This window comes from Pleurodeles waltl, chromosome 6, assembly GCF_031143425.1.
Source record: "Pleurodeles waltl isolate 20211129_DDA chromosome 6, aPleWal1.hap1.20221129, whole genome shotgun sequence".
Taxonomy (NCBI): domain Eukaryota; kingdom Metazoa; phylum Chordata; class Amphibia; order Caudata; family Salamandridae; genus Pleurodeles; species Pleurodeles waltl.
The window spans coordinates 706,158,414-706,185,495 of NC_090445.1; the positions used below are offsets into that span (position 1 = coordinate 706,158,414).

A 27,082-nucleotide genomic window follows, 5' to 3' on the forward strand; every position below is an offset into this window, starting at 1 on the left:
ATCCATTCTCGTTCATGGGCTTACCTTCAAAAAATATTTTTTATCATTGATAAATGCTTTACGTTTGTCCCTCCTTGGGGCAGTTTGGTTACCGCCTTGGACATCGACCATGTTGCATGGCTAATTGCACTTTTGCTGATACGTTCCACTGGAAGCGAACTTCTTTTTCCTTTTGTGTCTCCTTCACCCTGATGCTCATGGTGGCCATGGCACTTTGAATCAGCTTGCATATGTGAAACTGTTTTACTTTTCATTTTAAATTTATGTAGCAATAAAAGTCTGGTTAGGAGTTTTCAACACTAACAGCTCTAACTTGATTAAATGCGAGGCCCATTGCATTGCAAACGCTTGTTTTCTTTTTATTTTGGTAGCATTTGCAATTTACAATAGAATTGGCTTGCAATAAAACAAATAGCCACTGCAATAGCTTGAAAAGATCATAGGCTTTGGCAGTGCTTCATTACTTTGTGAATTGCTTACAAGTGGTGTGATTCTCAACTCTGAAGCATTTTGACTGGGAGACGAATACTTTAGTCCAGGAGATGCCATTCACTGAAGAAAAAAAACAACTGTTTTTTTAAAAGAAGAAACATTAGAATTGTACATGAAGATGGTTTAATCCTTTCTCTCTGTACACCCTACCGACTGTTATAGGGTATCTTACTAGGAAGCCTTGTGTTACCTATTGGGAAATTAATCCTGCTTTAAAGACGATAATGTTTAAAATTGTGCTAAACCAATACATTTTGCCAAGCAACTTTTATTCACGTTCTTCTCAAACAGAATATGAGTGATTTTGTTGGAAGACATTTGTAGAATGAGACCTTTTTAGGTTATCAGAGCAGCACTTCATTACTGGAAAAACAAGACTCCAACAGGAGATTTAAACCTTGTTCAGACTGCCGTTTTTTTTTAAAAAGAAGAATGTTTTTTACAGACAATCATGTTTAATCAGCTGGGGCGGAGCCTATCAGGAAATCCATTCTGTGTTTCAGTGTTCCTGCATAGAATTTCATGTGCAACCTATAGGAAGGTTAGTGTTTTAATCAAGTAAACATGCCAACACATCCTATGGGACTTCTTGGTAAACAAGGCTGATAAAGAAACATACTCTGCCTTTATGATAGATGGGGCCACCTTCGAATGTGGACAACAAAAATAAAAAAGAGCATCATTGAACACAACACAATATGTACAAAGACAATGAAACTAACAGTAAATAAATGCATACAAAAACAAACAAGTCTGATCATATTAAATAGCAGCTTGCCTTGTTGCATAAAAAAATTAAAAGCTTAGAAAATAATTAAACTGAAACTCATACCTACCATAAACCATTTCTTCTGTTGTAGTTATAATATTAACTTCTGTAACTAGAGTAGACATAAGGAATTATTAGGCTGTCTGAGAAAGTATGTAGATTTCTGTGTAACTTTTATCAAGACAGGCAACATATACGATAGGCTAAGTATTTGAATTTTAGTTTATTAATTTATTAAAAAGAACCATTTGTTGCAGGAAACAAATATTATCAGTTTAATGAGACACAATGAAAATGTTCATGTTCATTTTCGGTTGTATAAATACGACCAGTAACTTCCATACAGTTACTTTCAGCCCTCATCTCTCTGATCTAAAGGTATTGACTATTTTCCCAGTGTAAACCTACATTAGCATGTAGTCCTTCTCGGCCTTTAAATGTTGCTCATGTTCAAACAGCTCGTCGCCCAAGGCCGTCTAACGTTCTCTGAGCTCAAACGTTGTCCCTAGTAAGGCATGTACTCTTAATATCACTCTTATCCTTCAGGACTGTGACACAAATAAATCTATTCTCCCGTACTTAGAGAAGGAAAAAAACTGGCCTACCTGTTGCATTTATTACACTTGTTTGTTTACTGGTTGCTTTAGCATTATTGTAAAATGTACAACCTAGAACAAAGTGCATGGCTGTTTCTAGAGAGATCTCAGGATTGCTTCTTCTACCAAATAGTGCTTGTATGGTCATTGCTTGTCAGACCCAGCTGACATTCCGATAAAGCACAGCAAAGACTGGAAACACCATCATTGGCGTGGGGAGCAGGAGCGTTGCCTAGTCAATGATAGGGAGATGTGGGTCTGAGATTTCTCAACAAGCAACTTGATTTACCCAACTAAAAAGAGAGTTGGTGGGCTCAGCAAAGTAGGTAGTGGGGGCTGAGCAATGACAGGTTAAATGGGCTTTAGTTTATTGCTAGTTTGAAAAGTTAGGATATTCTTAGTTCTATTGACATCCTCATGGAGACATTAACCACAACACAAGTTAACACAGTTCTCAGATTATTACGTATAAGCAAAGTGCAGTTTACTGTTATTAAAATGTGTTCAGCTTGTACTTAAGGACCTGTCAGGGCTCCTTCGAGCAGAATTCAAGTTTACACTCGACTACTTAAATCCACTACATTGATTCTTTTGCATTGGTCTAGTACTATTACTGTCTAGTGCTGTTCAATGAGTCAACATGTTGCATTCGACAGGTCTGTATACATATTGTTAGCAGTCTGTGGTTGTACACACAAGCCAAGCAGTTTCTTTATGCACTGATAAACTCATGCAATTTTTTAATGAACGTCTAAGCTAAACAGGATTGATTGTGCAAAATGTCTCAAGACTGATTTTATTAACTTTCTTACAAAGCAACACATAAACATTCACAAGTGTGTTCCGTTAATAAGCCTGCCCTCTCTGAGGCCTATACTGATAAATATATTTTCAGGGCAAAAAAATGTTATTGAATATTTCCTACATTAACATACATTTAGTTGTCTACCATTAAAAAGTGGGGGATTGTTTTTCTAATTTTACGATAACCTAAAAGATGATTGCAGGATTACTTTAGGGAAATGAAGCATGATGTCATTAGATGGAAGAGAATGCACAGATCTTTCACACTGTGTTTTTGCTCTTCCAAGTCTGGAAAACCACAACAAGGTACTAATCTTGGAGTCCTTGTAAACATTTTCAAAAAGAGGAGGGAGGAGTGTTGATTTCAAACCAGATTTAGATAGAGAGTGAGATTTAGATAGAGTGTGAGTTTGATGCAACAGTCCTTGTAAAACATATGATGGGAACTTAGGGCCAGATGTAGGAAACACTTTGCGAGTCGCAAACGGCAAAATCAGCCGTTTGCGACTCGCAAATGTGTGTTTCCTATGCAGAAATGCATTTTGCGAGTCGTTACCGACTCGCAAAATGCATTTCCGAATCGCAAATAGGAAGGGGTGTTCCCTTCCTATTTGCGAGTCGCAGTGGTATGCAACTCCATTTGCGACCGCGTACGCCGTCGCAAATGGAGTCGCAGTTACCATCCACTTCAAGTGGATGGTAACCCACTCGCAAATTGGAAGGGGTCCCCATGGGACCCCTTCCAGTTTGAGACTGGACCCCAAAAAATTTTTTCAGGGCAGGGAGTGGTCCAAGGGACCACTCCCTGCCCTGAAAAAACCGAAACAAAAGGTTTCGGATTTATTTGAAATGCAGCTCGTTTTCCCTTAGGGAAAACGGGCTACATTTCAAAAAAAAAAAACTGCTTTATTTAAAAGCAGGTCGCTAATATGGAGGTCTGCTGACGTCAGCAGGCCTCCATGTTAGCGAGTGCCTATACTCGCAATGGGGCCGCAATTTGCGACCCACCTCATGAATATTCATGAGGTGGGTCATTGCGACCCCATTGCGAGTTGCAGTCGGTGTCTGAGACACCGTACTGCATAGCAATTTGCGACTTGCAAATTGCGAGTCGCAGGGACTCGCAATTTGCGAGTCGCAAATTGCTTTTTTGCTACATCTGGCCCTTAAGCCCTTATTATGATTCTGGAGGTCCTGGGACCACTAGACTCACGGTGGCGGTCAGACCACCGCCAAAGCAGCGGTCAGGCCTCCACATTATGACCATGGTGGAGCCGCCACGGTCTAACTGCCAGCACCACCAGATTGCTGCTGGTCAACAGCCTGGAGGTGCCAGCAGTCCTAATCCACCAGGACAGTGCTGCAAGCACGTCTGCCACGGGTATTACGAGTCCCCTCTCTGCCATGCAAAGGTTGGCGAAAACACGGTGGTAGGGGTCCCATGGGGGCCCCTGCACTGCCCAGGCACTTGGCATCGACAGTGCAGGGGCCCCCATTGACAGCTCTGTCAAGCTTTTCACTGCCTGAATTACAAGCAATGAAAAGCGCGATGGGTGCTGTTGCACGTGATGCACCACAGTATTGCCACCGGCTCGATTACAAGCTGGAGTCAATGTTGTGGCCTGTTTCCCTCTGGGCCAGCAGGCAGAAACGCTATTTGCACCTGCTGGCCCAGCAGGAAACTCATAACAGAGCCAGTGATTGGAAAACTGGAGTGGCCATTTTCCATCCTAAAGAGTTTGGCGGGCAGGGTCCGCTGACCACAAACTCAAAATGAAGGCCTTAATATGGGAAAAAGTACTCAAAAATAAGAAATTATAAAACTTATATGGATTTCATTATACAGTATTTCATTTTATTCTTTGTTGTGTTTCTGGGCCTTCTGCTACAGGTTTCTACCCTTCCTCTGCTCTCTCTCTTCTTTGCTTTCTCTCAAACTTTCTCTCTCCCTCTTTTCTCTACTGTCTATCTTTCCCATGTTCTCTTTCCTGCCTGTGCATTTTCTTATGCTTCTCAGCATCAGTTTCCACCATCAACATTAGAGGAATCATGAAGGTGCAATTGTGAGAATCCAGGAAGCAATGTGACTCAGATGTAAAACTAATATGTACGATTTGCTGTTGGAACACAAGGGTCTCTCGTCAGTGAGACTGCATCAATGTCTGAAAGCATAGAACTCTCGGAGTACACTGTGCCCAATAGCATAGAGGTGTTTAAGGACTCAAAGAGGAGGGTTGATTCCTTCACAAAGATAGCTCGTAATCCCGGTCAGCAGTAAAAGCTATAGGGTGTCTTACACCAATGAAAAGGCAGGAAGTTTGGCTGCAGCCAGTACACATATTTCGACAACATAGACAGTAAGTCTAATGGCAGTACAATCAGATGGATATCAAACTTCCAAAATGTCTTGGAGAAACATCTACTAGCAGTGACAGCCCAGAGACATCTTACCACACATTGGCTTCTCCTTAGTGGCTTTTCTCCTCTTTTTGAGGACGGTGGGGAAGGGCAGAGAGGAAGATCCTGTGCAGGACTTTGCTGGCACAGCCTTTTCATAATTTGGGATAGGGCTGGGCCCATGTCATATGTAGGTTGTGCATAGCAGCATGCAAGCATTGCTTTTTGACCTGTTGTAATCTATTCTGTGGTCTTTACCAAGCCCATCTCACACCCATCACTTTCATTCGTTCCTGGGACTGCCTTTCAAAAATCTCCTGATGTCATTGGTAAATGTTTTACGTTTGTCCTGCCTTGAGAAAGTTTTGTACCACCTTGGAGACTGACCCTGTTACATGGATTATTGCATGATCATCCATGTAGCTTTGTGTCTGTGCACTATTTTTACTTTTGCCTTGCCCCTTCACTCATGGCAGGATGTTGTTTCTTCTTCCTTGGATTAGGCCATCTTGCTGCATCTTTCTGGTCTTTTTTATCTATTTATTTGCAGTTTTATGTAGCCCGAACTTGACACAAAAGATACTGGAGCACTTCATTTATTTATTTGCAGTTTTATAGAGTGCAAACTCAATGCAAAGATACTACAGCGCTTTACATGAGCACTGGTTACATTACACAAGAGCACATTGATTTTTGGTAGCAAGGGGAGATTAAGTGATTCTCCTGGAGCCACAGAATGTTGATCCAGCGTCGAGACTCGAACCATGTTCCCCAGCCCCAAAGTCAGCAGCTCTGGCCTTTACACCACATCCTCTGCCTTAGGGTTCTTTGACTGGTGCGTGTTGGGGCAGTCTGATAATGACTATTTTTTTTTTTTTTAATATAGTGCTTGGTAATACAGGTTCTGCCCTTTCACAGCATGGCAAAGCAGAATAGCAGGTGCCATTCCTAACAAAATTGCAAAAACTATTTTGCATCAACCTTGCAGAGATAAAAAAGCTATGTCAGGATTATTTATTTATATTTTTGCAGTTTTATGCAGCGCAAACTCAACACAAAGAAAATGGAGAGCTTTACTTATTTTTTTTGTTGCAGTTTTTTATAGTGTGAACTTAATATAAAGGTATTACATTGCTTTATATGAGCACCGGTTACATCAAACAAGAACAGATTTATTTTTGGTAGCAAGGGGAGATTAAGTGATTTGCCCTGAATCACAGGATGTTGAGCCGTCACCGGAACTCAAACCGAGTACCCCAGCTCCAAAGTCAGCAGCTCTAGCCCTTATGCCACATCCTCTCGCCTAGGGTCCTTTGTCTGCTGTGCATTGGGGCAGTCTGGGCATAGCTCGATTTTTTTTATATTGCACTTGGTTTCAATATCACTTCCATTTCATAGCACTGCAAAGCTTGTGCCATTCGTACAAAAAATTCTATCATTTGCATCAACCTCACAGAGATGAAGAGGTGAAAAAGCTATGTCAGGATTGGAATCTGTGACATTCTTGTTCTGTCAAGACCACCAAAGTGGGTGCATTAACCAACTGACTTGAGAAGAGCTTAACATTAGGCTATAGCACATGTTCTTGATAACCTCTGGAGGGTCACCAACCACATAGGTTAGTTCTAGGCAAGAGGTTGGTGAAAGGTGTTGTCTCCAAAATGGTGGTAAAAGAGTTGTGACTCCGGACCCAAGCACTTCACAGCCTCAAGCTTGATAGCAAAAAAAATCTAGCCTTTGGATATAAATTGGACCTCTTCAAATAGAGTTCAGTTAGCACAAACTCAATTCAAAGGTATTACAGCGCTTTACATGAGCACCGGTTACGTTACACAAGAACACATTCATTTTTGGTAGCAAGGGGAGATTAAGTGATTTGCCCAGAATCACAAGATGTTAAGACAGTGACAAGACTTGAACTGTGTTTCCCAGCCCCAAGGTCAGCAACCTTGGCCGTCACTCCACATCCTCTCCCCTAGGGTACTTTGGCGCATATTGGGACAGTCTGGGAATAACTCCTTGTTGGACCTGGCAGCCTTAGGGTGGTCATCCCCCAATGTTTTGTCTGCCTTCCCCTACTTTTGTGACACTGCCTTTGCTGGTTTTAGGACTCTGCACACTTTGCAACTGCTGATCAGTGCTAAAGTGCATATGCGCTCTCCCTTAAAACATAGTAACATTGGTTTATACCCAAATGGCATATCTGATCTACTTGTAAGTCCCTAGTAAAGTGTACTACATGTGTCCAGGGCCTGTAGATTTAATGCTATGCTACTAGTGGGCCTGCAGCACTGGTTGTGCCACCCACATAAGTAGCCCATTAACCATGTCTCAGGCTTGCCATTGCAAGGCCTGTGTGTGCAGTTTCACGGCCACTTCAACTTGTTATTTAAAAGTACTTGCCAAGCCTTAACTTTCCCTTTTTCACATATAAGTCACCTCTAAGGTAGGCCCCAGGTAACCCATAGGGCAGGGTGCTGTGTAGGTAAAAGGCAGGACATGTACCTGTGTATTTCTTTAATTTTCCACTACTGTGAGGCCTGCTCCTTTAATAGGCTAACATTAGGGCTACCCTCATATACTGGTTGAGTGGTAGACTCTGATCAGAAAGTGGTAAATAGGTCATGTTTAGTATGGCCAGAATGGTAAAACAAAATCCTGCTTATTGGTGAGGTTGATTTCTATATACTATTTTAGAAATTCCACTTTTAGAAAGTGAGCATTTCTCTGCACTTAAAATCCATCTGTGCCTTACAGCCTGTCTCCAATCCATGTCTGGGTTGGGCTGGTTGACAGCTCCCTTGTGCATTTCACCCAGAAAACCACATACACAGGATACTCCATCACACCTGTACTCATCTACATACTGAATAAGTCTTCCTGGGGTGGAAGGGTGGAGGGGTCTGACACTTACATTTCAAAGGCTAGTGGCCTGCCCTCACACAATGGACTGCCAAACCCCCTACTAGGAACCTGGGAAACAGACCTGTACTGAAAGGGGACCTTGTGCACTTCAAAACCACTCTTTGAAGTCTCCCCCACTTCAAAGGCACTTTTGGATACATAAACTAGATCCCTGATCCCACCAACTCAGATACTTCCTGGGACAGACACTCTGAACCAGATCCTGCAACCTGCTAAGAGGAGCTGCCTGGCTACCCAAAGGACTCACCTGGACTGCTTTGCTGTGAAGGAATGCTGCCGCCTTGATGTTGCCCTCTTGCCTTGTTGGCCTCTGGCTCTGCAGTGAAGTTTTTTCAAGGGCTTGGATTGAGCTTGCCTCCTGTTCCTGAAGTCTCATGGCCAAAAAGACTTCTCCTCTTCAAGGAAACTCCTTGTTTGCTGAAAATCGACGCATAGCCTGCTGGAACAGATGCACAGCCTGCCCAGCGATGAAAGAATCGCTGCATCTCCGAACCGGAACGACACAGCCCGGCTCCCCAAATGGAGATCAATGCAGTGACTGAGTTGCGACCAGAACTTCAACACACAGCCATACCGGATTGATGCATTGTCAAGCCGTAACGACGCAGCCCAACTTCCTGCATGAGGAATAAATGCTGTGCCTGCCATGCAACAGAAACTTTGACGCATCGCCATACCAGATCGACACAGCACCTATGACTTCGTCCCGCACGCCCAGGATTTCCATGCATCCTCGTTGGGTATCAAAACACCCTGCATCGCAGTGAGGATCCAAGACTGCTTGCCATAAATCAATGCAAAGCCCTTGCAGCGTGTAAAGTATCAATGCATCGTCTGTGTGCATCAGGAAGTCCAATGCCCATCTTTCTTTTTCCACGCATCTCCTCCTCTGCGGTCTTCATGCATATAATTTTGACGCATACCAGATACATTGTGCACACAAGAGAACTTTGTTGATTTCTAAAGAATTAAGACTCTTCTTATCATTGCAAAAGTGATATTTCAACTTGTGCTTATCAAAATCTTGATTGTTTTGACCTTAGTTTAATCAGATAGATATCTCATGTTTTTCTAAACCTTTGTGGTGTATTTTTGTGGTGTTTTCACTGTGTTATTACACATTGCCTTCTAAGTTACATTTAACTGCTCAGTGCCAAGCTACCAGACGGTGGGCACAGGATAATTTGGATTCTGTGTGACTTTCCCTGATTAGGACTGTGGTCCCTACTTGGACAAGGTCTATACCTCTGCCACCTAGAGACCCCATTTCTTACACTCGTTTGTTTTTTTAATATAGCGCTTGGTATTACAAGTACTGCCATTTCATAGCGCTGCAAAGCAGATGCCATTCTTAACAAAATTGCTATAATTTATTTGCATGTAAGCTGAATCTTCTGTTATTCTCTTTGTATACAGTCAATATTTTTAAAAGTTAGGCCGATATTGCCAATGTAGAGGAATAATTCTTTTAAAAGTTTAACACACACAAATATATGGCCGTCCCCTTTTCTTTGCTCCTTACTCTTTTGGCCCCTCATTCTCTGTGTTAAATGCCATAAAGGTGCCTCTTTGTGGCTTGTTTGGGGCTTTAAAAGTTTAGGTAAACATACTAGAAAGGGTTGCATCACTAGGGTGTCACAGCCAGCCTTGAAGAATGAGGCAAAACACTCCCAAGATGGTGACATATTGCTCCCTCTTTCCTGCAGGGACATGCCTGGGAGGGTTGCTGTGTCACCTGGCATACATACTCTACACTCCAAACCAAAACACATAGGTAAAAGACATTGTCAATTACAACGCCAATAGCTCTAACTCTCACAAATGGGAGACCTATCATATTGCAAATGCTTGTTAGCTTTATCTCAGCATCATGTAAGGCAGGTTGACTTTACAAAAATAGTGTCGATGGCCTAGGACGGTCAGACCTGAGGTATGCTGTGCTGTTTTGAGCATGCATAGCATGTTCATGAATTGTAAAGTTGTGACGGGAAACATGAGAAGTGCCATTACACATATACAACCATTACACATATACAATTCATAAAGCATGTCTGATGGTCACATGCCCTTTTCTCTGCCAGCAGCACTGGTCTAGAGGTTTAAACAGACAAATTGCCAGATGTGTCAGCTGGTCCGCTTACAATTCTACCACTTTAGTCTCCTAGAATAGGGAGGATGAGATGGTAACATCCTTTGCATCGTGTCTGTAATACCCCCATTAGGGAATGAAAAATAACAGCAGGCAAGGATGCTCTCTTCATGCATTGCTCAATTGTTGTGCCATTTACATTTATCGCAGCCTACTACAACATACTGCATGAGCAAAGTACACTTCAGCCAATTGCTACTTTTGCTGTGATGATGAAGGGGTGCTTTTGGCCAACCCTCTCCAACTACTGGGCTGATTCTGTAATTAGTATTTGTGTTCTGCCCACTGGCAGCATATACCTTTGAGTCAATGGATCAGCCCACCTTAGTCATTGGCTAGCTTCAACATGAGAGATCACATTGCATATATACTTGGCCATCAGAATTATGCGTCAGGACAGGGGCAAATTATGATTCCAGGTTAGCTAAGAAATTGGACACTGCACATTCTCTATGGTAGCGCACAGATTGAGTCAAGGTTCTCCCCATTGTTGGAAGATGCCCTGTGCCATCTCTGACTGTCATTTGTGATCTGCTAGCCAACAGTGGCTGAGTTTGTCCGCCATAGCATTAAAGATCCCACCAGGTGATGGGTGACCAGGGAGATGATCTGAGCACTCAGCCACTTCCAGAGACATAGCACCTTCTGGCACAGCACCCTCATCCAATACTGCGCTGCTTTCTGCTGTTCCACATAGAGGTTGTGTTATCCATGAGAACCTGTACTTGTTTCCCTTTGATGGTCAGGAGGAATGCCTTCAGTGCCTAGTGGGTGTGGGTGTTGGGGTGGTGTCTGGGGGTATGATGTTCAAATTCTCTATCCCTGCCCCTGTGCCTCACTCACTGGAAGTAGACCCAGATACTTGCACCAGTGAAATCATTGCATCACCTGTCTGCTGGAAGTGGCAACCGGTGCATTGACCTTCTTGCAGGACTAAATTCAGTGCACCATTCTTGGGGCCTGAGCAGCATCTCTGGAACCACTGCATTGACCGAGGCATCCTCTGACAGCACCCAGCCCATCAGTACCCATGCAGCACTGAAATCACTGCATCATCGCCATTGGTGAAGAGAGATCGATGCATCCCTTTGACAGCATTGAGAAATCTGGTGAATCAGCTTAGGAATCAATGCATCGTGACTTCGATGCTCGTCTTTGGAAACCAATGCATCGCTATCAACAAGTGGGAAAAATCAATGCATTCCTCAACTACAGAGTGACATCAATGCATCTACTGATGCATCAACCCTGCATCTTATCTTGCAGTTAGGATCAAAGTACTCTGTTCCCCAGGCCTGCATTGCTCTTGTGCTGGGCCCATGCTATATCGCAGTCAGCTTGAACTTTTGACTTTGCCCCGGTCAAGTGTGATCTTGAGTAACCTCTCCAGGGCTATTTTTTTCCAAATGGTATTTTACACGTATTCTTATAAAACACATAAGCCATTGGACTTTTGTCATTTTGGTCTAGATTTATCTATAAAATCATTGTCTATTTTTCTAAATCCTGTGTGGCATCTTTTTATGGTGTTATCATTGTGTTGCTGTGTGTGTTGCACAAAAACACTTCACACATTGCCTCTTTAGATGTGCCTGACTACTCTGTGCATTGCTTCCAGAGGGTGAACTGAGGTTATATGTTTGTGTGTATCTGACTTACCCTGATTCGAGTGGTGGTCCCACTTGGACTGGGTGCATGCCTATGCCAGCTAGAGACCAGTTTTTAAAATTGAGGTTTGGTAAACTAGTGCTTTCCAACCTTTGCAGATGGGCTGAAAATACCACCATCACCTTTGTGAACACCCAAGGTGCATTGGTAATCCCAAAGGGGAGCAAAGAGAACTGAAAGTACTGTTGGCCCACCTGAAAATGGAAGTTATGTCTGTGGAATTGAAAGATGAAAATGTAAAGTTGTTATTCCGCAAGTCCAGCACCACTTCTGTCTCTTGGATCTAACAGACAGAAAGTGGGACAGGATGAGCATTTTAAATTTGTCCTTCTAAAGAAGGCAAACAACTAGAATGGGATAAAGGCCTTCGTCAATCTTAGACACCAGGAAATAAGACGAGTAACAGCCAGTCCTGATTTCTGATGCTGACAGTGTCTCTATTGCACCCTTGGCCAAGAGAGCTTGCACTTTTCTGCGGAGTATGGACAAGTGATTCTCTGGGAGGTGTTGCAGTGTGGATGGCTTATTTGTGGGTGAGGGCTGGTAGGAAGGGTAGGGAGTAACTGTATTCCACGATCTGGACTACCCATTGGTCACATGTGATGCTCCTCCAACCACGAAGTTGGAAGGTGATGCAGCCACCCAATGTGTGATTGTGACCTGCAAAGGGTGAATTGAAGTGGTTTAGCTGCAGTGAGGCTGGGGTTTGTGCACTATGTTACCCTTGGGGGCCTGTGTGCTGTGGGCATGATCCCCTGCCTCTACCTCAAAGGACAAAGACGTCTGCTGTTTTATAAGGGGCATACTGTCATTGGCATGGCATGGTCATCAAAGATTGCTAGATGGTATTCCAGAAGCCAGTGGAGTGAATCTAAGTGTTGTGCAGAAGCACCACGCTGGTGCCAACTGTCCTACTCAAACAATCAATTGTGTATAGACCCGAGCAGATTAAGGCCCATATTTATATTTGTTTAGCTCTGCATTTGCGCCATTTTTTTACGCAAAAGCGGTGCAAAGTTACAAAATACAACTGTATTTTGTACGTTTGTGCCGCTTTCGTGCCAAAAAGTGGCACAAATGCAGCGCTCAAAAAGTATAAATATGGGCCTAAGTACTTTGCTGCATCCTGGCCACCTTTGATGAGCTGCGGCAGGGTTTATTGAATGTCATCTGGGACAGCTGACAAGATCTACACCACTCTGTCCCACAAGGCATGAGAGTACTTCCCCAGGAGGCAAATGGTGTTGATGGATCTAAGAGCAAGGCTGGCATATGAGAACATATGCTTGGCTAATGTTATCAAATGCTTGGATTCCCTGTCTGGTGGAGAGGCTGGGAATACATTGGGGCTGAATCTACTTGAAGACGTCTGTACCAACAGGCTCTCATGGGTGAGATGTTGAATCAGGAGATTCAGGTCCCCAGGTGAGCATGCCTACGTTGCCTTGCTATTGCTCTGTTGGCAGAAGGGCAAAGCCTGGTTTTGCCCAGGCGCACATCACTACATCGTAAAGTGCCTTATTAACATCAGCATCAGTAACATGGTGTTGGGTTTCAGGATCCGAATTATAAAATTGACTAATTTTTTGGACCACGGGGAGGATGCTGATGTGTTCTGAATCAGACAAAATGATCAGTTCTGCTTCTGGCATCAATGACGTCGGTACCAGTGTCAAGACTTGGGCTGGCAGTGTTGGTTGCGTTGCCGGTGGAGGAGTTGAATGTTAAGCCAGATCCAATAGAGACAAGCTTGAAGATTGGGCCACCCTTGGTTCGAGGTCGGAAAACACAGTCAGCATCAGGGACGAATCCTCTGGGGGTAACCTGAATGGAGGCCACCTCGGACCCTTGGAGCCCAAAAGCATACCAAAGGAGTAACAAATATTTTGTCAAAGACAAATTTGAGCTCATTAAGCTGTTGCAATGTCGCTGATGACCCTGGGAAATCAAACGCATCAGGAGCGGTGTTGAAATAGGTTCCCAAATTCAGGGAGGGACTCTGGCATAGATTTACCAGGGTGGGAACAGTGGGATGGGAGGAGGTTCGCGTGATTCCAAATGGTGACAGTGGCGGGACGAAGGAGAGCTCTGCTCGGACTTCTAATGTCTCTTGACTTTTTTTGATATACTTGAGCTTTGTGACTTCTGCAATGAGAGATGGCGAGATTCGCCTCAGCAGCACATCCTCTTCCTCATCTTTCAACTGAGACCGCAGCTTCTTTGACTTCCTTCTGAGTTCTGCAATGGTGAGTTTGACTTTTCGGATGTCCTTGTAGTACATCTTCACACAATAGTCACATAACACTGGGTCATATTTGGAACCAAGACGCCACCGGCAGCTGTCCAGGGAAATCTACTAAATCCAGATTGATTAAAAAAAAATAAAAAAACTTGGATTGTTCGTGAAAGATGAGACTTTAGGCAGAGCAATCATTTTGCTGATGTTAGTTTTAGGGAAAAAAAGCCTTGTACTTCCTATCACAGAACTTTTTTCTCATTTTTTGAAAGAATCATAAATGTTGGTTACTTTCTCTGCACCCTCTAGCAAAACTAACAAAACCCGGAGTACCTTTCGATTACACAACATGTAGGAAAATTAGAAAAATTTTACCTGAATACCTTTTGTGTCAAAAATGTTATGAAGGCCTAAACACAAAGTGCCCCCAACATCAGATAACTGACTTAGCACTGGGAATGGAAAAGCCTCAGCATCAAATGGGTTAATCTGGTGGAAGCCAGACCTTTAACAAGTGGGATATAGAAGAGATATCATAACCTCTGCCCAGCTTTCATGCGCCAACTTCCTGTAGCAAATGTTATTGATTGTTTTTTTATTTAAAATAAGGGTCTCTGTCTTTTTCAACAATAAGGACTCTTACATAACTGTGCCAGTAGATGGTGCCTGATACACAAGTTTCTGTGTTTTCTTGTTTCCCTGGTGGACTTGTTTTGGTTCATAGGTGCTTAGAGTACCTGGCACAGAAACAAAGATGTGTCTAGTAGACCTATACATTAGGTTTTTGCACGAGTCTCCTGCAAAAACATCTGACAGAGCTGGCAAGAGCTGTCTACTTGTTCTAGGGTTTATGCTGGAGGAAGGTATTTTAGCTCCCGCTATGCACCAGCAACCTAAAGCTGGGACCCCCAGGGCAAAACACCAACAAGACGTGAATAGAAAACAAAGTAGGTAACCAGAGTAAACAGCTACACAACTTCTCAAAGAAATAATTAAAATATAAAATACATTGAAAAATGTAACTAATAGCTTACCTTTTGTTGTTTCTTCTGTTGAGCGTGTTGTTTCTGTTAATTGAGTAGACATAGAGAACATTGGGAAGCAGTAGCATTTACCAGGAGTGCAATGCTTAACATTGTTTAATTCATAGTAAAGAGATTCCAAACAAATAGGAAAATTAGAGAGAAACTAGTGTATACTATATATCAGAGCAGGATGGATGCCTGAAGACAAACACTTAGGACGTTTTTCAAGACAAGGTGAGTGGTGATGTGTGGGCCATAGCAGCAATGCACGCATAACACATAACACACTTAAACCCATTTTTTATACCAGTGCTTAATAGGAGCTAATGGTTTACAGTGCACAGCACCAGCAGTTAATTTTCATTACTGGCATGTATGACAATTGCCATGTGGTGGCGCTCTTTATGTAATTTATGGATGAGCAATTGTTAATTCAAATACATTAAAAAGAACTAATACCTGCTACCATGTCATTTTTACAGCTTTGGGGGCTTCAAACATTTTGAACTGCCACACTTATAGGAGTGTTTTGGTTAGTAGTTGTAGGTATGATTATTGGCAGCACTGGCAAAGGCAATGGGCGGTGCATGCTATTGTGGCCTCCTGACCAGGGCCCTGTCATTTATCTTTTTTTTTTTTTACAAATTAAGCACTGATTTATAACCATAAATGAGATTTATTGCACACAAGTCTTACCATGTGATGGAAAGGGCTGAATTTGCTGGAGTTACTCAGAGAGATAATGTTGGTCACTAATATTGAGGCGTAGAGAACCTGGGTTACAATGTCAAAATATATATATTATGCTTCAAGCATTCTTATTCTTGTACCGTCTGACTCTTCTAGAATGACAAAACATTAAAAATGTCCAGTTTTTTTCACTGACAAACTTGGCAAACCGAGATGCTGTTCCTTGTTTTGGTAGCTAGAAAATCTTAGGAGATGGCATCTAAACCTTCATGAAAGGTATTCTATGGTGTATTACTGATACAACGCCTGAGACCTTTTGCAACGAATTAAGTGTATCTTCATTATAAGATGTAGAAAAAAAAAATATATATAAAGAGTAAAAACAAGCATCAAAAAAGATTATCTGATGAGATATGTATCATTATAATGTGGATGGGCATGGTAGGACGACTTTATCTGATGGTTGACTTTAAAATTGTCTGTACATATGGAGAGTATGATCTCTCAAATTATACTTCCGAACTAACTTGGAGGTGTGGGTATTTGGCAATGATAGAAACATTACATGGTAGTAAAAAACTGTTTTTTCCTGGACAGTGCTAATTTGACACAAGCCTTTTGTCACCCCTGACTTAGTCATTGTTTGCCTCACTGTGTCTTAACGCCTCTCAATCTTTGATTCTTGTAAATCTTTGGATGCCTGCCTCGGCCAACTCTTATTTTGATTTCTTATTTTAATTTCCACCATTGTTATTTGAATTAATTGCCAGAGACACTGGTGTCATTTATCGGATTTAGGTTATGGTTCGTCCTTTCTAATAGTTGTTTTATCTATATTTTCAATCCCAGTAGTCACGATCGTGAAGGAGATCATAGGGAGGATTTTTTGGGTCCCAATTTGTTTCTTTGTTCACCCACCACATTAACGCTTTTCTTTGTCAAACCTTCTCACCCCGGATGAGCCCTGTCACTTTATTCTGAAGGACTATTTACTTAGTGTAATAGCACAGAGACAAAAAGTGGTAGTGCTGTGGTGCCCAAAGGCAATTCCGTCTGCGCTCATCCGCACCTGTCCCTGCACCAGCCTGGCACAGGGCACCAGTATGTGCCCTCTTACCTGTAAGTTAAGCAGGCATCATTTCGTATGCCTGAGACTTTCTTCTAAGGTACAACAATCTTATTCTCACATTGACGTATAATTTCGAAGTGAAATTTATAGTTCCTCCTGCTTTCTTCGCTCATGCTACTGGGAGACTCATAAATCCTCATAAGCATTTGAAAGCAACGTCCATTGAAACCGTATCTCTTGCATATTATTAAACACACTCTCTCTAGACGAACCAGTGTTTCATTTGCAAAAAAGTAAGTGCCAGGCTCCAAGGTGCATCATAGGAGTTCACTCCTTTCAACGCAGAATTTTAATGAGTTTTACTAATGTATATTCATATATTAATGTGTTTTACTAATGTATATTCATATATTTTGAGTATTGAATTTGCGTAGAAAATGTAATAACTTACAGTAATGCACGTATTTGAAGGTACCCCCACCTGAGCAGCCACCAATATTCAGAAAGTGTACTTATTAATGGCTTATTAATATGAAATATTGAGCTTATGTTTGACTAATAAAGTAATAATATGTCAAATTAAGGGATATGCATTATGTATTAGCTTTATTAATTGTTGCCTTAACTTAGCGAGGTGTTGGCCTAGTTGCACGGCCTCATGTCAAGCTGCATTTCTTAGGTGTTTAATAAAATGTCTGCTTAGAGAATTAAACTGTGATTTTCTACTGTACTGTTCATGTGCTTGTAGCTGAAAAGTCTTTTTCATGGGAACTGCTTGCTAGAAGATGATGTACTTGTTAGTGCAACAATGTTAAATGTAATGTGTGTAAGATTGACCTTCCCAGGAGCAGACAATGGATGCACTGACTGGAGAATTAGCTGCAACAGTATTGATACCTGACAAGCCCAATGACTAGAGCGGGAGAAGAAGGAGCCAATCTTCGGCATGTGAACCATGTGCTAGGAGAAATGTAGATTTAAAGTTTTAGTTTCATTGGACAAAGTATGAACAAGCCATCCCCTTACCAATTAGGATATGGGAAGTAGTTTTAGGAAATCTAACCTAGCCAGACTGCACCGAGGAGAGAAAAATAATTCCAAAACTGTTACTTTTCTTAACTAGGCATGTTTAATTTTACTGCTTAAAAGACTTTGGCCCTCATTACAACATTGGTGGTAAAAGCCGCTTACCGCCGTACAGAAGACCACCAACACACCGCTACGGCTGTCTAATTCCGCCACAGCAATTATGACTCACAGTTCTGAATCCGCCAAAATCTAGACACCCACACAAGTCCACCACACCAAAGGTCAGTGATAAACTGGCGAAATCAAAACCTCCACTGTCACACCAACAGAAATAAGCCCACACTATCACGACCCATGAATCCACGCGGCGGTCTTTCAACGACGGTATTCCATTGGCGGTACACACTGCCCCACTCAAAATACACATACATTTACAAAACACAGCCACTTTGGACAAATCGAAATATACACACCTGATAAACATACACACACCACTCCCACACACCCAATACAATATAAAACACACACCCACATCACCCACAAACCCTTACGACAACAAATCACGAACGAAAGCCAGAGGGAGACAGCGCCAGCAAGAACAACAGCATCCACAGGCACACAACACCATCACCCACAGAACTTCCACGCACCTCACACAACACCCCACTACATATCAGCACACTTATCAACCCACACTCCACCCCACACATCACCTACACCACCCCATGGCACCGCAAAGACACCCCAGGTTCTCGGAGGAGGAGCTCAGGGTCATGGTGGAGGAAATCGTCCGGGTAGAGCCACAGCTATTCGGAGCACAGGTGCAGCACACCTCCATTGCAAGGAAGATGGAGCTATGGCGAAGAATAGTGGACAGGGTCAAGGCAGTGGGACAGCAGCCAAGAAATCGGGAGGACATCAGGAAGAGGTGGAATGACCTATGGGGGAAGGTGCGTTCCGTGGTCTCAAGACACCACCTGGCAGTTCAGCAGACTGGCAGCGGACCCCCACCTCCTCCCCCACAACTAACAACATGGGAGGACCAGGTCTTGGTGATTCTGCATCCTGAGGGCCTCGCAGGAGTAGGTGGAGGAATGGACTCTTGTAAGACAAATCTTAACTATTACATCCCCCACCCTACATGCATGCCAGGACATACCCCCACCCTCCCCCCCAGCACTCCAACTCCTCACATATGTCCCAACATCACAAACCACCCATCCCAACACCAAGCACTGCATGCAACACTAAAGCATGCCCACTGCACATACCCATACACCCCCCTAAACCATCATCACACAAGGTCCCACACATGAATGCAAGCACTGGGGTACACGGTCACCCACCCATTGCACACCATGACACACACAGATGTAATAAACAACCTTTTATACCCCCGCAGGACCCCTACCCAACGTCACCGGACAGGAGGGTCCACACATGTCCACACCACCAACAGAAGAGGCCCACAGTGATGACAGCACCTCTGTCCAACTGGATCTAGATGACCAGCCCGGCATATCGGGGACCTCGGGACAGTCGGTTCCCCTCACACAGGCACAGGCCACAACAGAGTTTCTCCCCTCTGGAAACACCAGCACAGCACCCACCCAGCGGGCCCATACATCCTTCCCCAGGACACGTGAATCAGCTGTGTGTCCACCACTACAGGGAACCCAGGCTAACCCACCACCCCAACAACAACAGGGACCTGGGGACAGTGGGCACACGGTCCAGGGGATGGAGGCCCAGGAACACAGGGGAACTGGGAGGGCTGCTGTGCGACAATGGGCGGACAGGCCAAGGGAACCCACTCTCCACGAGGCCCTCTCCTCCATCATGGGAGCCTACCACCACTCCCAGGAGACGATGGAAACGGTACTGGCCAAGTTTCAGGAGACCCAGCACCTGCAGGAGGAACAGTATATGGGCTTCAGGGAGGAACTCAGAACCATCAGCTCCACCCTGGGCACCATCGTAGGGGTGCTGAAGGAAGTACTCAACACCAGGAGGGACACTGTGGCACTACAAGGGGCCCTAGCATGGACGATGAACTGCCCACCACCTCCGCCGGCGCTACCAGACAGGATGCCCCGCCACAGGACCACCACACCAGCACCCCACCCCCTGCAGAGGGAGAACCACCCCGCAAACGGTCCCTGAGATCCAGGAACAAGACAGACCACGATGCCAAGACCCCCGCCAAGAAATGAGACCACCCTGATTGTCATCCTACTGTCCCACTTTGTCACCCTGTCCATACTTAAACTGCCCCAGCTCCACTTCCTATGCCCATATGGGCAATGCACCTGTGAGACTAATAGACTGGACTCTGCCATGGACATTCCTCCGCCATCACCCCTCACCATTTTTCCACCCCCTCCAATATTGAGCTCTTAAATAAACACCCTTAAAGCACAAAACAATATGGAGTCTGTCTGCGATTTCGAAATAGTGTATTAGCAATTACAGTGACAAAATGCTCTTTCAATTGCAATGTCAACATACCTATGTCACACAGCTCTAGTCCATGAGGAATCTAAGCAGATGTCACACAGTGGGACCTACATCTGTGAATTCGTAAGGGAAAGTGACAACTCAATGGCCATACACTGGGTGAAAACGACAGACAGTAGAGAGGGAGTAGTGTTTAAGTACATGCAGTAGGCAGGTCTGTCCTCTTACCTGTGTCTCACTGGAAATATTGCAGGATCACTGAGTCCCTGTTGTTCATGTCTTCTTCCTCTGCTTCCTCGTCTTCACTGTCCACAAGCTCCACAGCTGCCACAACACTGCCATCTGAACCATCCTCCTGCAGAAAAGGCACCTGTCGTCGCAAAGCCAAGTTGTGAAGCATACAGCAGGCCACGATGATCTGGCACACCTTCTTTGGTGAGTAGAATAGGGATCCACCTGTCATATGGAGGCCCCGGAACCTGTCCTTCAGGAGGCCGAAGGTCGGCTCGATCACCCTCCTAGTTCGCCCATGGGCCTCATTGTAGCGTTCCTCTGCCCTTATCCTGGGATTCCTCACTGGGGTCAGACATACTATCTGTACATTCATTGAATGATAACGCTTCCGGTTTCTGTACACCTGTTCACTTCTGTGGGGGGTACCAAAGCCACATGTGTCCCATCAATGGCACCTATGATGCTGGGGATATGTCCCAGGACATAGAAATCACCTTTCACTGTAGGTAAAATCCTCCACCTGAGGGAAAACAATGCATGTGTTTCAGAAGGGCAGACAACACTCTGGACAACACATTGGAAAACATAGGCTGGGACATCCCTGATGCTATGGCCACTGTTGTTTGAAATGACCCACTTGCAAGGAAATGGAGCACTGACAGCACCTGCAATTGAGGGGGGATTCCTGTGGGATGGCGGATTGCTGACATCAGGTCTGGCTCCAACTGGGTACACAGTTCCTGGATTGTGGCATGGTCAGGCCTGTATGTGCTAATCACATGTCTTTCCTCCATTGTCGACAGGTCCCCCAACGGTCGGTACACCGGAGGATACCACCGTATCCTCACATGTCCCACCGGACGGTGCCTATGAAGGACAACAGCGAGCACAGAGTCAAACAACTCAGAGGTACGTACCCACAGTTTACACAGAACACCATTCATACACAAAAAGTGGCCTGTATGTGTGTTGAGTCTAGACCTAGGTATGTGTGACGCAGTTGAAAATGAAGCCATGTGGGGCCCTGAAATGGCGGCTGCCTGACCTGTAAAGTGGGACAATGGGATGTGAGGTAACTGCGCTGGCGTTGTACACCGTCGCGGAAGGCCATCGAAGACCACGGCGCAATGCTGCATTGGTTAACATTGGACCCTATGGGTCCCAGGAGCGAATGACGATGTACGCCGGCGGTGACGGTACGCACCGCCGTGGACGTGACCGCCATTTTCTATCTGTTGAATCACTCAATACCTGATCTTTGACAGGAGAGGACGTACACTGCAAGTGTTGCTGTGACCTCGGTCTGGAAGAGACAATGGCTTGAGTGACTGGGGAAAGGGCCCCTGCCTTCACATCGGAGGAGTTGGAGAAACTCGTGGATGGGGTCCGCCCCCAGTACATGCTACTCTACGGTCCTCCAGACAAACAGGTAAGTACACAGGGAGCATGATGTATGGGCTATGCCTGTATGGAGAGGGCTGGCTGTAAGAAGGAAGGGGCGAGAGTGCGGCATGCATGAAACAACGGTGAATACATGTGCCACATGGAAAGGGTAGGGATGGGGGCCAATCACTTTGACAGTGCAGTTGGTAATAACTTACTCCTCCCCCTGTACATTTCATGTAGGTCAGCGCCCATAAGAAGAAGGATATTTGGTGTGCCATCGCCAAGGACGTCCGGACCCTGGGGTCTACCACAGACGGAGCACCCGCTGCTGGAAAAGATGGGAGGACATTCGCCGCTGGAGCAAGAAGATGGCGGAGGCTCAGCTGTGGATGGCCTCCCAACGTGGGAGGGGTGCCCGTTGCACCATGACCCTCCTGATGTTCAGGATCCTGGCGTTGGCCTACCCTGCGTTGGATGGGTGCTTGAGGGCTTCACAGCAGCAACAAGGGGGTCAGTACACTCTCATTCTGCTACCTTTGCGCGCAGTGGAGGGGTCTGGGTGGGGGATGTGGGCTGTGGGTTTCCCTAGGCCAGGTCGAGTTCCGTAGGCAAGGTCTCTCTGTAAGGCAGGCCATGTGGAACCCCACCCCACCTCTGTAGAGTGCCAAGTACACCTAGGCATGCCCCTGTGTCATCTATGTGTGCAGATGTCGTCCATAGCCTTGTAGGCCATTTCCCAGGAATTGAACAGTGGAGGCTTCTGTGTCTGTCGTGTCCGCCAACGGTAGCGGTAATGCATGCACTCAACATGTCTTTCTTCTGTGCCCCCCCCCCTTTTTGTGATATCCCTGTTCTTGTGTGCATTAGCATCATCAGGCGGAGGAGCAGTGGCACTGGAGCACCAGGGGGCTGCATCCCACATGGCCATGGAGGGCCACACTACAGACTCGGACTTCACCAGTGGGATGGAGTGCGAGGGGAGCTCCACGGCGGGGACAGGAGCTGAGACCAGTGACACAGACTCGTCCTCTGATAGGAGCTCCCTTGTGGTGGTGGCAACATCTGTGCCACCCCTATCTACAGGTACAGCCGCCACCACCCCTTCCACCACCGCCCTCCCAGCAGCCCGTCAGCCTTCGTCCCGTGCCCACTCAACCGGAGGGTGGGCATCACCTTCGCCCCAGGCACCTCAGGTCCTGCCCCAGTCACCCCTGCTGCCCTCAGTGAGGAGGCCATTGACCTCCTCAGGTCCCTCACTGTTGAGCAGTCTACCATTTTGAATGCCATCCAGGGTGTAGAAAGGCAGTTGCAACAAACAAATGCATTCCTGGAGGGCATTCATTCTGGTCAGGCGGCCCTTCAGCGAACTTTTCAGACTCTGGCCTCAGCACTGATGGCAGCCATTGTCCCTGTGTCTAGCCTCCCCCCTCCAACTTCCTCCACCCGACCCAATCCCCTGTACCTCAGCCTATCCCAAGCACACCTACAGACCAGCATGCACACACATCAACACACAAGGGAAGCTCAGGCAAACATTAGCACTACACATCCCACAGGCACTCCTGCAAGCATCACACACATGCAGACACACCAACATCCACTGCCTCCACTGTGTCCCCCTCCTCCTCGTCTCCACCCAACAGCCATCCACCTCACGACAGCCTCCAGCGCATGCACCTTCTCCCAAAGTCATCAAACGAACACCTCCTACAACCACCACCTCTTCCTCCACTCCCAAACCCCCTCCAGCTACCCGTCCCAGTGTGTCAAAAAAACTTTTCCTGTCCAACCTTGACCTCTTTCCCACACCTCCCCCACCCCGTCTGTCTCATAGGTCCCGACATCTCCGGGACCAGTGGTGCCTGTAGTCACCGGAATATGGAGTGCACCGGCCACCATGGCAGCCAGTGTGGCAGGGAGCCACAGCACAGACAGTCCCCCACCTGTGAAGCATCAGAAGTTGGCCAGTGCCCAGTGGGAGAGGGGGAAGACTCCAGCCACCAAAGCTGCTCCCAGGGGTCCCGGTGGGAGTGTGGAATCAGCTGTGACACCTTCCAAGGTGGGGAAACCCGGCAAGTCTGGGAAGAGCAGCACAGCGGAGAAGACCGCCATCATTCCCGCTGCCCAGGAGCCCACCTCCAGCACCAGCCCAGGACAGGACCGCCAGCACAAGCCCAGCTGCCCAGGACAGGACCACCAGCACAAGCCCACCTGCACCAGGACAGGACCGCCAGCACCAGCACACCTGCCCAGGAAAGGCCCGCCAGAAAAAGCCCAGCTGCCCAGGACAGGCCCGCCATCACCAGCCCACCTGCCCAGGACAGAACCGCCAGCACCAGCCCAGCTGCCCAGGACAGGACCGCCAGCACCAGCCCACCTGCCCAGGACAGGACCGCCAGCACCAACCCACCTGCCCAGGAGGCCACTGCCAGCATCAACCCACCTGCCCAGGAGGCCACCGCCAGCACAGGCCCAGCTGCCCAGGAGGCCGCCGCCAACACAGGCCCAGCTGCCCAGGAGGCCACCGCCAGCAAAAGCCCCGCTGGGCCATGAAGGACCACCAGCACAAGCCCCCGCTGGGCCATGAAGGACCACCAGCAAAAGCCCCGCTGGGCCATGAAGGACCGCCAGCAAAAGCCCCGCTGGGCCATGAAGGACCGCCTCCAGCACCACTGAACAGGGCACTGCCGCCTCAAGCACCGCTGAACAGGGCCCCACTGTCTCAAGCACCGCTGAACAGCGCACCGCCACCTCAAGCACCGCTAAACAGGGCACCGCCACCTCAAGCACCGCTGAACAGGGCACCGTTGTATCAAGCACCGCTGAACAGGGCACCATAGTCTCAAGCACCGCTGAACAGGGCACCGCCGTCTCAAGCACTGCTGGCCCATGAGTGGCAAGGGCACTAACGCAACTGAGTCCGTCACAGGGTGAATGATGCACTCTGGGCACAAAGCCCCCTCCAGAACCAGTGGAGAAAGGAGTCCACTACCTCAGTCCTTGGCAGGATGAAGCACTCTGGGCACCATGCTCCCTCCAGAACCAGTGGAGAAAGGCATCCACAACCTCTATCCTTAGCAGGATGAAGCACTCTGGGCACCATGCCCCCTCCAGAACCAGTGGAGAAAGGCATCCACTACCTCAGTCCTTAGCAGATTGAAGCACTCTGGGCACCATGCCCCCTCCAGAACCAGTGGAGAAAGGCATCCACTACCTCAGTCCTTAGCAGGATGAAGCACTCTGGGCACAAAGCCCCCTCCAGAACCAGTGGAGAAAGGAATCCACTCCCTCAGTCCTTAGCAGGATGAAGCACTCTGGGCACCATGCTCCCTCCAGAACCAGTGGAAAAAGGCATCCACTACCTCTGTCCTTAGCAGGATGAAGCACTCTGGGCACCATGCCCCCTCCAGAACCAGTGGAGAAAGGCATCCACTACCTCTGTCCTTAGCAGGATGAAGCACTCTGGGCACCATGCCCCCTCCAGAACCAGTGGAGAAAGGCATCCACTACCTCAGTAATAGCAGGATGAAGGACTCTGGGCACAATGCCCCCTCCAGAACCAGTGGAGACTGTCATCCACTTGAGAGACTGTGGCTTTGCACTCCCCAGGATTTAACAGTGGGCAACCCACCCACTGTAGAGACTCGTGAGACTGTGGCTTTGCACTCCCCAGGATTGAACAGTGGACAAATCACCCACTGTAGAGACTTGTGAGACTGTGGCTTTGCACTCCCCAGGATTGAACAGTGGGAAAACCACCCACTGTAGATACTTGAGAGACTGTGGCTTTGCACTCCCCAGGATTGCACTCCCCAGGATTGAACAGTGGGCAAAGCACCCACTGTAGAGACTTGAGAGACTGTGGCTTTGCACTCCCCAGGATTGAACAGTGGGCAAACTAACCACTGTAGAGACTTGAGAGACTGTGGCTTTGCACTCCCCAGGATTGAACAGTGGGCAACCCACCCACTCTAGAGACTTGTGAGACTTGGCTTTGCACTCCCTAGGATGGAACAGTGGGCATGTGGCCCCCTCGTGGATTTGGCGTCGTGCACTCAAGCGGCTGAGGTGCCCTCCTTTCCCCTCCCCCTGAGGTGCCTGTTTAGTTGCTCTCTGATGCCCCTGCAGTGTTCTCTCCGTCATGGTCGGGGATCTTGTGTGGGCCTCGCCCATACCGTGTGGTCCCAGTAATCCATGGACTTTATTGGAGCACTACCTGGACTACTATGCTTGGTTTATATTTTGTACATGGTGTATATATATATATATATATATTTCTGCCTACTTGCTTTTAATATATTACAATGGTTACACTCATTTTCTATTGTCTTTGCCTTCTGGGTTTGGGGGGTGTCACTGTGATGTGTTGATATGCATTAGTGTGTGTGTTGTAGTGGGTGAGGGTGGGAGTGTTGCGTTTGTATGTCCCTGTTTTTTCCCTCCCCCCTCCCCTGTGTCGTAGGTGCAGTACTCACCGTAGTCTTTGCCGCCGGTGTTCGTGCTCCTGGTAGAGGAGCAGGAAGACTATTGCAGGTAGAATTTGGAGTTCTGGATCCATGGCATCCTCGTTCCTCGTGGGGTGTGTAGAGGTGAGCATTTTTCCTTCGGTATTCCTGTTTCCGCTGTGTTTTTATCCGCCGTGAATCCACCCCGGAAAAGGTGACGGAATGGCCTGTCATAATAGTGTGGACATTACATTGTCCTCCGCCTGTCTGTTGGCGGTGACCACCAGGCTGTTTGTGTGTACAGCCGTGGCGGTCGGAGTGTTAAATTGGCTGTCTTTGTTGGCGGTTTCTGCCACTGTCGTAATAGCAAAAACAATTCCGCCGGCCTGTTGGTGGTCTTACCACCGCTTAATCACCGTCCGCCAGGGTTGTATTGACCACCTTTGTCATTTCTGAATTTTGATGCTGAATCCTTATGCTTTGTTGACCAGACTGATGTCCTGATGACGACGATTGTCACAGCTTGCTGATCCTTACTGAGGAGAGGTATACTGACTATGATATTGTTTGCTATGTCTATTTGCTTTTGTTTGCAAATGACCCCCTCTGGCTCAAACCATCTCTCAACCAGTGAAGGTACAACTTTCCAGCAGTATGACAAGCACTGACAGAGGACAAGCCAACACTGGCAAAGCATCTTTGAGTCACGCT

At 46.5% G+C, this 27,082-nt stretch overlaps 1 protein-coding gene across 1 annotated transcript in view; it reads right to left on the minus strand.

Moving 5' to 3' along the window:
• LOC138301691 (deleted in malignant brain tumors 1 protein-like) overlaps positions 1 to 27,082 on the minus strand; it is a 592,703-nt gene that overhangs the window by 93,499 nt on the left and 472,122 nt on the right. Inside the window, exons 13-14 of the mRNA XM_069242207.1 lie at positions 15,071 to 15,103; positions 1,329 to 1,373 (exon numbers count right to left, since the gene is read on the minus strand). Coding sequence (XP_069098308.1) covers positions 1,329 to 1,373; positions 15,071 to 15,103 — 78 coding nt within the window. The remainder of the gene's footprint in view (positions 1 to 1,328; positions 1,374 to 15,070; positions 15,104 to 27,082) is intronic.